General features: G+C 49.0%; 4 protein-coding genes across 5 annotated transcripts; 2 read left to right on the top strand and 2 right to left on the bottom strand.

Annotated features, from left to right (window-relative positions):
• Positions 1-155: 155 nt before the first annotated feature.
• LOC119549275 (short coiled-coil protein B) lies at positions 156-1,019 on the bottom strand. The gene is made up of 2 exons (XM_037857203.1): positions 846-1,019; positions 156-758 (listed from the first exon to the last, which is right to left on the bottom strand). The coding sequence occupies exons 1-2, from the start codon at positions 898-900 to the stop codon at positions 406-408; spliced, it is 408 nt and encodes a 135-aa protein (XP_037713131.1). The 5' UTR covers positions 901-1,019; the 3' UTR covers positions 156-405.
• A 450-nt stretch (positions 1,020-1,469) lies between these two features.
• Positions 1,470-8,328, top strand: LOC119550494. Of its 2 annotated transcripts, XM_037859189.1 has the most exons (5): positions 1,470-1,721; positions 1,788-1,896; positions 2,543-3,613; positions 4,275-5,915; positions 5,984-8,148. In XM_037859189.1, exons 3-5 carry the CDS (start codon positions 2,974-2,976, stop codon positions 8,146-8,148), a joined length of 4,446 nt encoding a protein of 1,481 aa, XP_037715117.1. In that variant the 5' UTR covers positions 1,470-1,721; positions 1,788-1,896; positions 2,543-2,973. The 2 variants fall into 2 exon arrangements, with proteins under 2 accessions (XP_037715117.1, XP_037715126.1); XM_037859198.1 differs by lacking the exons at positions 1,470-1,721; positions 1,788-1,896 and having other exon boundaries at positions 2,974-3,613; positions 5,984-8,328.
• LOC119550514 lies at positions 8,231-9,255 on the bottom strand. The gene is made up of 2 exons (XM_037859224.1): positions 8,726-9,255; positions 8,231-8,661 (listed from the first exon to the last, which is right to left on the bottom strand). Exons 1-2 carry the CDS (start codon positions 9,185-9,187, stop codon positions 8,344-8,346), a joined length of 780 nt encoding a protein of 259 aa, XP_037715152.1. The 5' UTR covers positions 9,188-9,255; the 3' UTR covers positions 8,231-8,343.
• LOC119550505 lies at positions 8,659-11,060 on the top strand. The gene is made up of 3 exons (XM_037859212.1): positions 8,659-8,812; positions 8,873-10,672; positions 10,722-11,060. Exons 2-3 carry the CDS (start codon positions 9,272-9,274, stop codon positions 10,980-10,982), a joined length of 1,662 nt encoding a protein of 553 aa, XP_037715140.1. The 5' UTR covers positions 8,659-8,812; positions 8,873-9,271; the 3' UTR covers positions 10,983-11,060.
• The last annotated feature ends 211 nt before the right edge of the window (positions 11,061-11,271 follow it).

Here is an 11,271-nt window from a genome sequence, read left to right as displayed (position 1 = left end):
TTTTTATCTATCTACATATATCTACTTAGTGCATATAAAATAAAGCAATCTTACTTATATAATCTATTTATTTGGCGGAACGTGTTAATCCTGGACTTCTACGAACAGCTGGCTGACCAGTGTTGCCAGCCCTTTTTCGTTTTTAAATCCTTCAATTGCGATGGGGTATATTATTGATTTATTAATTATCTATATAAATAAATTACTTTTATGTATAAAATACATAGCGCGCCATAAGCTTAAGCCTAAATAAAGACAAATTCGACGATTGGGCAAATTAAACAACATTGCAATAGCTTAATTTCGAGTGTTATAGATTAAAATATAGCTCTAGCGTGAACGAGAAGGCATATTTGAGATGGTTTTTGGTTTCCAGTTCCAATGGGTGGGTGGGTTATCAGAAGATTACTTCTTCTTGGCCGCACTGGGACTGGTGGACTGGAACACCGATGAGGCGGACATCAGGTTCTCGATGTACTGGCCGAGCACCTGGTTCTCGGAGCGCAGCTTGAGATTCTCCTCCTTGACGGAATCGACGCGCTGCGACAGGTCGTCCAGGGTGTTCTGCAGCTCCAGGACCTGTGTGATGAGGCGGGCCTTCTCCTCCCGGTCGTCCTGGGCCATTTCCATGGCCTCCAGCGAATTGTGCGATGAATCCGGCGTCGAGCTCCGGTTGGTGAAGGAGGAGCGCAGCGAGTCCATGGATCTGCCATTGGGCATTCGAACCGCTGTCGAGGGCTCATCGTCCGGAATGACCACTGTTTGTTTTTTTTTTTGGGGGGAGGAATAACAATTGATAACATCATCAATTTCGACTCCACCCACACCCATTGAATTTCACTCACCCTGTGGATCCTCGTCCATGTTGGGAATGCTGTCGTCATTGTTTAACAGGGACATGACTGGCAGTGTTTAAATACCCTTACAATTGCTTAATACTTTTATTCAATTAACTTTTGCCAAATTTCTCAAATTGACACGAAAAAAGAAACTACCACTGCGAAGTTAGGCAACACTGGTTGCGGGCGCTGCCGTTGTTTTTTAAGGGCCGCACTTTGCAACACTAACGAAGTTTAAAATGAAGAAGAAGCAGCTGCGTTTTGTAATCTTTAAACAAGTATTTTAAAGAAAGTTGACTAGTAAGAGAATAGTTCAATATTTCATTAATATTTTAATCAAGTAACATGTTGCCCTGTATGTATTACAAAAAGGTTACCGCCTTTCCTAGGTTTTAAGCTATTTCCCCTGTTAGGGTGTTTGGTAACTTAAAACACCTGGGATAATTGGTAGTGGTTATAATTTAAGCATTTTAAGCTTATCTTTAATATTTTTCAATGACAGACTGTAACCCCCGCCAAAACCAACCATTAGTTGCCGTTTTATTTCCGCCTTTTCAAAATAACCGACATTAGGCGCACACAGGTCGGATACCAGAGTTGCCACCTGAGCCGTTCGATCATAGAAATTAAAATACACACATCGCATTCACATGCTTTTGCAGTTTTTAATATTGCTGGACTTCCGTTTTGGCAGGAGTGCGGATTTCCCCGAGCGCCGATTTAATTAGTTCAGTCTATGATCCTGGTGAAAAGTGTGCACGAATCGTTTGGTTTTCTCGCCCATGGCAGTGAGCATTCGCTTTTGCCCACAAATTTACGAGGTCGAACGAGCATTTAACACCCTCGCAACAACATTTCGGTTCAATCAAACGGATAAAGCAGGTAAGCGTATTTATGTCCCACAATTTGACATTCGCGACCTGACATCCCGTGGGTCTGTCATTTCAGCCGTGTCCTGCAAGCGGACAGCATCGCATATCCACTATATCCTGGTTTCCGCCTCCTCCGAGGCTGTACATACTATTTCGCTCCGCGGGCAAAAGGGAACTTCTTGAGGGTAAGTCAATAGTTGGATTCTGGAAACTGAAGGTCCAGGCTTTCAGAAAGTGGAAAATCTAGAGCCTTTGGCACTATGGCTGCGTAAATCCCTGCCCGTGTTCATCCGCGAACCAAGATAAGAGGTTTACAATGCTCTTGTGACATTGGATTGGCCACTACGTAACATTGGACAGGGAGATCGGATTGGGGATTGCCATGATGGGTCAACGAAAATGTCGTCAGCAGGCATATAAAGCCCTTAGGGGTTAAAAATAGGAGCAGGTCATTTTTGAGATAACATAAATCATCGTGCAGCATAACTAAAAATGGTATCAAAATTTCAATATGTATTCAGTGTGACCGTAGGCGGGCAACGGGGTTTGGCCAAATGGCCGCGGGGGAACTGTCAAAAAGGGGGTAGAAACGTAATAAAACAGATCTAGCAACAAAAGTAAATTACTTAAATCTATAATTAAACACAGTTTAGTTAAAATATGTTTTCTGTTTGCTTTGACAAAATGTTTCGTTTTTCATGAACATCATACAAAGTTGCAAAGAACTGGTACCTGTTGTGTTTTTAGGAACCCTCAACTCTTAAAGTTTTACAACAATTTTATAAAACCACTTTTAACACCTAAATTAAATCTCCTTTAACACCTTTTCAGGTAAATAACAAACCAAAATAACCGTAAATATTTAAAATAGACTCGCAAGTCTACGCATTAAATAATACCAGCAGTTGGTATATTATCAAACCGAGAAATACACACGAGACGCGCGAAAACAATAAATTTAATTCGAAAACTTTAAAAGCAGTGTGATCTTGAAAAACTTAAAAAGCGACTGTCAAAAGAGAAAATCTATCACAATTGAAGCGATAAAGGAACTTAAGAATCGAAAAAGACTTGAGTGACAGAAGGGAATCCAAAAAAAAAATACTAACCCCAGTGCAGAGTGTAAAATGCCAAAAACTTTTGTGCGCCTCAACGTACAAAAATTGTAAAGACGCGAAAACACGGTGGAGAATACAAATTCTCAATTTCCGTTTTGAAAATAGAAATAAAAACCAGATACATAATAAGATTGGAAAACGAAAATGCTGCCCCTTTCGTTGGCCACCGCGGAGGCCAAGCAGCTGCAGCGCGAACTGTCCATCTCAGTGTCGCCCGCGAGTGGAGGAGCAACTGCAACCTCTGCCCACAATGGAGGCGTCTCCGTCTCCGGCGGAAACGGCAATAGCCTGCTCACACTGGCTCCGCGCAAGGAGGAGCTGCGCTTCCTGCCCCTCGCCTCCATCGGCGGCAACAAGACCTGCAACATCACCATCAGCAATGTCCATACTCCCATGAAATCCAAACTGACGGCGGTGAACATTGTGCCAAATAACTTAAAGACCCCCGGAGGAGGAGGATCTTCCAGTGTCGGAGGTGGACCTGCTCCCCTTTTCCAGCTAGTCCCTTCGGCCAGTAATCCCAGCCAGCCATTGGTGGCCATTTTGGCACCCAATCGCAAGACCACGCTGCTCGGAGGAACTTCATCCAATCCCCAGCCAGTGGTGATTCGCTCCGGAACAACTTTGAACAAAAATAGCTTGACCATCCATAGCAATGGCATGGCCACCATGACGCCCCTGGGAGCAGGAGCCGCAGGATCAGGATCAGGAGCTGGAGCAACCACTGCAGGAGCACCCATAACGCTAGTGGCCAAAACAGAGCTTCCACAGAAATTGCAAGCGGGTGAGTAGGGTTCCCCCATCCCAAGTTACATAAGTTATTATAAAGTGGGTTTCCCCAAACAAGAAGAGATCCCGATATTCAATGCAATCTGGAAAATGGAAAATGGGAAATGGGCAATACTAAACCGTGTAGGTATGTGTGCGTGTGTGTGTTTCTGTGTTTGCGGGGCAATCTTATAGTTTACTTTCGTTGTTCACATTGCTCTGCGGGTTTAGTTTTTAGTTGTTGTTCGACTGCTGCACATTTCATAACACCAAATTAGTAGGGTTCGTGTGCGTGTGCCATTTTCCATTTTCGGATGTAAGTTCAGCTAAATAGAGTTCCATTCTGTATTAACAGGGGTGAGAGACGTCAAAGATTGAGTGGGAAAAATTAAATAGAATTGATTACTCTTTTTCCTATATATGCTGGTTTTTATCAATAGCAATATGCAAAAGGCGGGGTGCCAGCGAAAAAACAACAAAAAACCATAAGCGACAGTGATGATGACGATCAGGTTTTTGCAGCTGCAATAAGAGGAGAAGATTTTTGGATAGGCGGGGGGTTCAGTGGAGGATCGGATCGGATCGTATTGGATCGCCTTCGGGTGACTAATTAAAGAAAAGTCATTGCTAATTTGTATCTCTGTGTTCTCTCGTTCTTTTTTCCTTTCAACTGACAGCACCTGTACAGATTCCCAGTTCTACGGGTCCGGCACAAATCTCCTTGCTGGCCAATCCCCTCAAGCCACGTGCGCCACTCATACTCAGCAAGGTGGCGGTGGACAAGCTGCGTCTAAAGTTCAACCAGGTGAAGAACAATCCCAATTCCCTCGTTCTCCACAAGGCCAATCATGTGAAGAAGCTGGTGTCCACGGCAAACAGCGCTGGCGAGGATAAGACCAGGACCTCCCAGAAAAACAACAACAATAACAATACTCCTAGACAGCTAAAGGCACTAATTCCGGTTAAAGCCATGCCCACAGCTTCGGAGGAGCTGCCCACCAACAACAACATGAGCCTGATTAAGGCCAAACCGGTGGCCATGAAGGCAGTGCCGCTGCCCAGCCAGGATATGCCCACTCTACAGGCAGTTGCTAAGGCCACCACACCCACGGAGGAGGAGAAGGCCAAGCCCACACCAAAGCCCACTCCCAAACCGACTCCCAAAACCACTCCTAAACCCACTCCCAAACCGGTTGAGATAGCCCTGAATGGTCCAACTAAGGAGGCAAAGGAGCCCGTCCATCTGCAGAAACCAGAGAAAAAGGAAGCACCCCCACTCCAGCCAGCTGTGGCCGAGGAAGTACCACAGTCACAGCCAGCAGTGGCCAAGGAACCGCCACCATCCCAACCAGCTGTGCCCAAGGAATCACCCAAGCTGCAGCGCTCCAAGTCCTTTGTGGCCAACAAGCCCGCTTCTCCACTGATCAACAACGAGCGACGCCACTCGGTGGCCATTATGGCTAAGGAGGTGGATGTGATCGAGCAGCCCAGTGCTCCCATCGAGACCATCACCATAGACGATGACGAAGAGAGCGAAGAGGAGGAGCAGCAGCAGCAGCAGCAAGAAAAGGAGAAGCCCAAGAAGAAGGAGATCATAATGCCCATTTTGCCCGCAGGGATAACCATTTCCACCACCAGCCGATCGACTGCCAAGCCGAAACCAGTCAGAAAGAACTCCTCCGTGACGACAATCTCCTCCCGTACCAGCGGCAGCTCGTCCAACAGCAGCGATGTGGAGGAGATTAGTCCTCCGGCCAAGAGAATTGAGGAAGAGCTGAGTCTACTGCCTGGGATAAGCATCATCAAGGCGGAATCTCTGCCGCTGACCAAGGAGGACTTTGAGCGCTCCCTGCGTTGCGATGAGCAGCTGCCGCGCACTCCGCCCAAGTCGTCCTCCTCAGCCTCTTCCAGCGGCTCCAATACTTCGGACACGGGATCGCCGCCTAAAATTGCCGACCCAATGCAATCACGTCCATCTGTGAAAAATGGCAAAAGATCTTACGACCATGATGTGGTCCCACCTCCTGGCGCCAAGGCCAATTCCCTTAGGAAGAACATGATGCAGAACCTGGGCATGCTGAAGTGGCGCGGCCAGCAGCCGGCCAACTTGCAGAACTCCACGATCCGATTCGAGCTGAATCAGTTTAACCTACTTCAGATAAATGAGCGCTGCCAGCCGCGCCAAGGACCAGCAGCTTATTTCGAGAGGGCTTTGTACGATCGTCCTGGTAGAAGGCCCTCGGGAAGCATCCATCCACTGCTCTACCTATGTCAGCGTTGCAACTGCCACGGACCTGCCGCCGACTTTCTGGCACCACGTGAGTACTGAAAAGATTGGCCAAGATTTTTAAACACTAACTTCATCATATGTTCTCTTATCCCTTAGATTACTGCTCCGTGGGCTGTGTGCGCCGCGCCCAGAAACGCCGCCTGCCGCAGAATAACCAAAAGGATAGCAAGATGAGCCGCACCCATGGGGAGCAGGCAGCAGGTACCGGGCCAGAACAGAAGCCTCTGGCCAACAACTACAAGTCCCAATCGAAATCTCTGGCTGCCATACAGGAACAGCTGCATCAGCGTTCCAAGGAGAAGGCTAGGAAGCCCTTCCGCTGGAGCGAGTACCTCAAGACCAAGGGCAAGGATGTGGCAGCGCCCATCCACCTCTTCCTCAACCCGTTCCCCATCAGCCCCAATTGTTTCGAGCGCGGCATGAAGCTGGAGGCCATTGATCCGGAGAACTGCTCACTGTTCTGCGTGTGCAGCATTGTCGAGGTGCGTGGTTACCGGCTGAAGCTCAGCTTCGATGGCTACTCTTCCATGTATGACTTCTGGGTGAATGCCGACTCGCAGGACATCTTTCCGCCTGGATGGTGCGATGAAACAGCCCGAGTTCTGCAGGCGCCTAAGGATTACAACTCGGAGCGCTTCAGCTGGAGCCGCTACCTGGTGAAGACTGGTGGAAAGGCGGCACCGAGGGCGCTCTTTGCTCACCTGAACATGCAGTCGCAGACTGGAGTTCGTAATGGATTCGCGGTGGGCATGCATCTCGAGGCGGAAGACCTGAACGACACGGGGAAGATCTGTGTAGCCACAGTGACAGATATTCTGGACGAGCGCATTCGCGTCCACTTCGACGGATGGGACGATTGCTACGACCTGTGGGTTCACGTCAGCTCACCGTACATCCATCCATGCGGCTGGCACGAGGGTCGCCAGCAGTTGATCGTTCCGCCGGAGCGCCAGAAGTCGGCCTTCAATTGGGACGACTACATATCAGAGGTCGGAGGAACGGCTGCCTCGAAGGAGCTGTTCACACCTCGTCAGCCCATGGAGTACCAGTCGCGCATGAAGCTGGAGGTGGTGGACCAGCGCAATCCCTGCCTGATTCGCCCGGCCACAGTGGTGACGCGAAAGGGCTACCGCGTTCAACTCCACCTGGACTGCTGGCCAACGGAGTACTACTTCTGGCTGGAGGACGACAGTCCGGATCTGCATCCCATCGGCTGGTGTGAGGCCACCTCGCACGACCTCGAAACTCCGCCTGGCTATCTGCAGACCAAGCCCCTGATGCCCTGCGACGTGGAGGGATGTCGTGGCTATGGCAACGCCAAGCGTTTCAACCTCAATGTCCATGCTCTGCGGGATTGCTGTCCGTATGCGCCGGAGAATTGGCGACAATGGCGCTCCAAGACGGTGAAGCCGCCGCGCGTGGCTCCCGAGCAGATCAGGCGGGGATGGGCGAAGAAACCAAAGCGAGCCAGTTCGGAAGCCAAGCCGGCCATTAAGGATGAGGTCCAGCCGGAGATTTCCCAGCAGAAGCCCGAAGTTAAGGCGGAAGCCAAGCGAAAGACGACGCCGCCACGTCAGGAGAAGGTTGTGAAAAAGCAGAAGAAGGATGCGGAGCAGCTTCCCGATGAGCGTTCCCTAGCCATAGCCAAGTCCTTTGTGAAGGACTACGGACCACAGTTCCTTCAAAACTATCGCCTCTGGCAGCAGAACAGCTCCTTCGACGTGGATCAGGTGCGCACCAATCCGCTGCACTGGACAAACTGGGATGTGTACGAGTACATAGAGCGTGCCCTGAACTCTGCGGAAATTGCCAGGTCTATCTTCGAACAGGACATCGATGGTAGGGCCCTGCTGATGCTGGGTCGAAACGAACTGGACAAGTACCTGAAGCTCAAGGTGGGCCCGGCCGTGAAGCTCTACTCCCTGATTGTCAATCTGCGCATCGCGGTGGTCTGCAAGTTTGAGACCAACACCACCGGACTGGCGATCAATGCAGATGCGGCGACACAAAAGGAGAAAAAAAAGGAGGAGCCACTTCCTGCCGAGAAGCAGGAGCAGCCCAAAAGCAATGGCTACAAGGTGGAGCACGATCGGGAGCTTTCCGAGAGCGGGGACGATGAGGACGTGGTGCTGGACAGCGACGACTTCCTTAGCGTCAAGCCAAGCAGCCTGGTGATTGACGAGGACGCCGATGCCGATGGCGATGGCGATGTGGTGATGGTGCCGCTGGAAGTGCGCATGCCCATGAGCACGGCTTCCTAGGGTTACAGATTCCAGGCAACCAGCTTCCGTTAACTGATTTGTAAGATTATTTTGTTGCACCGGCCTCGGCCCAAGTCGGGTATTAATATTATCTATAGTATTTATTCAATAAGCCGATCCGATTTCGATTATGTTTGTTTTCCCCTTATCATTCAATAAATGATCCCTCTAGACATGTAATACTCTCATTGAAGCTTACTTATCGTAAACCGATGTTACGGAGCCTGTTTCCCGAGTTACATATTCCTCCTCCTCGGGCACGACTATGGAGCCATCTATCTCGAAGAGAACATTCTCGAACATTTGGGTCACCTCCACGAAAATCTGGAACTGCTCCATGTTGTCGTAGCGCAGGTTGTTCACCTCCTGGTAATTCTTCAGCGACTCTAATAGTTCGTGATCCGAAAGGACTCCTTCTTTTTTAAGGATTATCATTAGAGCCTTGAGTTCTTTGACATTTAACTTGAGGAACGACTTGTCCTTGGTGACTTGAGTGGCTATGGGTAGAATTTTCTGGAAGGGATTGGATTTGATTTGATAAATGGAAATTTCTCACTCAAATTAAAGATTTTCCTACCTTCGCCACCAGATCCATCAAGTCCGGGTGGTTGTGCTCACTGGCCAGATGGAAGACCTGTAAAACCACCTCCATGGGCCATTCCTGGTGAGCCAATTTATCGATGTAGCATTCTATAAAGTCCAGCATCTTGTATTTCTCGGCCAGAAACATGAGGTCACCACACATATCGATGGTGACGGCGTTGCAGACCTCATACGTGTAGATATAGAGGAGCAGGGCTTCGTAGGCGGTAGGTGAGGCGTCCTCCACGCTGATCACTGCCTTGTTCTTCTGAAACTCGGGATCCCTGATCAGTCGCTCGAATTCCTCGGAGGCGGAGACCAGCATCACCTGGTGGCACTTGAAGATCCGCTGGCAGCGCTTGCCCTTACCCGCCTTATCCGGATACCAGACATGCAGCTCACAGTCAGACTTTTGGCCATTGCGTAGCAGATCCAGACGACGTAGTTTGCAGTTCATAGTGACTGGGGATTTTTTGGGAGCTGTCTCTAGACTTACATAGTACACAATTTGGAATACAAAATTGGGGTTTCCCTGGCAGGAATGTCAGACTCTGGGGAAGAGGGCCCCGGCGCAAAACGCCAGGGAAGCACCAGGAACAAGAGTTCTCCGGTGAGCATCGACTGGGAAGATGAGGAGGAAGCGGTGGCGAGGGACACGGTTGAGGATTTGGTGACCAACTCTTCGGGAAAAGGGAGCACCTTGAAGGAGAGAGACACGGTTCAGGACTCAGTGGACCATTCTACGGGAAAAGGAAGCACGGTTACTCCAAGAAGCACGGTCCAGGATTCGGTTACCCTTTCCTCAGGAAAAAGTAGCACCTCAAAAGAGAGGGACACTGTTCAGGATTCGGTGGCCCTTTCGGCAGGAAAAAGTAGCACCTCAAAAGAGAGGGACACTGTTCAGGACTCGGTGAACTATTCTTCGGTAAAAAGTAGCACCTCAAAAGAGAGGGACACTGTTCAGGATTCGGTGACCCTTTCGTCAGGAAAAAGTAGCACCTCAAAAGAGAGGGACACTGTACAGAATTCGGTTGACAATTCTTCGGGAAAAGGTAGCACCTCAAAGGAGAGGTCCACGGTTCAGGATTCGGTGGGTCGTTCTTCCGGAAAATCGGGTACCGTGAGAAGTACGGTCCAGGATTCGGTGGACTATTTCGGGGGAAAAGGGAACGCAGTGACACCGAGAAACACGGTCCAGGATTCAATTAACTATTCTCCAGAAGTTAGGAGCGCAGTGACGCCAAGAAACACGGCCCAGGATTCAATCAATTATTCTCCAAGAAAGGGAAGCATACTAAAGGTACCCGAGGATGAGGACGTTCCAGTGTCCGAGGACAGCAGTCCCGAGCGACAAAGCTTGGGAGACGAGTTGCCTGGTCCCCGAACCACCATTGCATCCAATGTGGAATCGGGGACAGCATCGGATGATTCTGGAGCCGCCAGCAGACAACCCAGCCAGGATGAAGACATTCGCTCCACGAGCAAGAGCCGCCGTTTGGAATACTTTCGCAGTGGGGCCGACGCCGATTGCCAGGTGCATGTCCTGAGCACCTGCCCCGCATCCAATGATCCGGTGGCCAGTGTGTGCTACAAAAAGTTCGGCTGCCACCGGATATTTCTGGCAACCGCCTCCGACAAACTGGAACAGGATGTGTACCAGAATAAACAGTGGAATGGAGTACTGCAGATCAATGGGGTTTCCCCCGAGAGCGTGGAGATTTTCCTGGAGTTCATATACACCTTTGAGGTGACCTCGCCGCTGGTTCAACTGAATCTGGTGGGGGATATATTCATCCTGTCCTGCGCCTACAACATGCCGGAACTCCTGCGATCCTTTTCCGAGAAGCTGAAGCAGCAAGAATGGCCTCTGGATGGCATCTTTCCTGCTTTCGACCTGGCTTTCCGACACAACCTCACCGATCTGGAAAGGATTTGCATGGAGGTGGGTAAAAAATATCTTAAGAAATTATTTAATTTCCTTAGTCTTATAGAAAATTTTGGAGAAAGGAGAGATTTTGACCAGGGAACGTAGTCTCATGGATCTACAAATTTACACCTTGAACTATGTGATCCAGCACTGGTTGGTGGCGGAATTGGTGTCCCAGGATGATCTCATCAACATATTAAAGCGGTACCAGGAGATCAACGAGATCACCTTCGCCAACACCCAGAAATTCCCCCATTTTACCAAGATAATCAAGTACTTCCCCACTGTCCTCTTGGATGCCGAGGGGTTTATTAACCAATATTAGGAAAAAGGTTTGGCTTCTCCATAAGGTCATAAATTATTCTGAGAGATATACTTCAATAAAAATCCCTGTAGTTCCAAACTTGGATTTTTTTAGATCTGTTGGACATACATATATAGAAAAAGTTTCCAAAATGCCAATGCTAAAGAAAACCGATGTTACCGATGGTATAAAAGATGGATTTATACCTATGCTGGCTGAAAATAAAATGTTCTTAAAGTTAATATACATAAAGAAACATATATAGATTACAAAACATGACAGACAAATTTTTCAAAATCAAATGACCAGA

This window comes from Drosophila subpulchrella, chromosome 3R (genome assembly GCF_014743375.2).
Source record: "Drosophila subpulchrella strain 33 F10 #4 breed RU33 chromosome 3R, RU_Dsub_v1.1 Primary Assembly, whole genome shotgun sequence".
NCBI classification, from domain to species: domain Eukaryota; kingdom Metazoa; phylum Arthropoda; class Insecta; order Diptera; family Drosophilidae; genus Drosophila; species Drosophila subpulchrella.
This window is presented reverse-complemented; position numbering and strand designations above follow the sequence as displayed.

Bases quoted from the DNA above. Each gene is read 5' to 3' on its own strand.
- LOC119550505 (XM_037859212.1), top strand. From the start codon at position 9,272: ATGTCAGACTCTGGGGAAGAGGGCCCCGGCGCAAAACGCCAGGGAAGC. The intron at 10,673-10,721 runs GTGGGTAAAAAA...TTAGTCTTATAG, and splicing joins TGGAAAGGATTTGCATGGAG to AAAATTTTGGAGAAAGGAGA.
- LOC119550514 (XM_037859224.1), bottom strand. From the start codon at position 9,187: ATGAACTGCAAACTACGTCGTCTGGATCTGCTACGCAATGGCCAAAAG. The intron at 8,662-8,725 runs GTAGGAAAATCT...AATCCCTTCCAG, and splicing joins TGATGGATCTGGTGGCGAAG to AAAATTCTACCCATAGCCAC.
- LOC119550494 (XM_037859198.1), top strand. From the start codon at position 2,974: ATGCTGCCCCTTTCGTTGGCCACCGCGGAGGCCAAGCAGCTGCAGCGC. The intron at 3,614-4,274 runs GTGAGTAGGGTT...TTCAACTGACAG, and splicing joins TCCACAGAAATTGCAAGCGG to CACCTGTACAGATTCCCAGT. The intron at 5,916-5,983 runs GTGAGTACTGAA...CTTATCCCTTAG, and splicing joins CGCCGACTTTCTGGCACCAC to ATTACTGCTCCGTGGGCTGT.
- LOC119549275 (XM_037857203.1), bottom strand. From the start codon at position 900: ATGTCCCTGTTAAACAATGACGACAGCATTCCCAACATGGACGAGGAT. The intron at 759-845 runs GTGAGTGAAATT...AAAAACAAACAG, and splicing joins CATGGACGAGGATCCACAGG to TGGTCATTCCGGACGATGAG.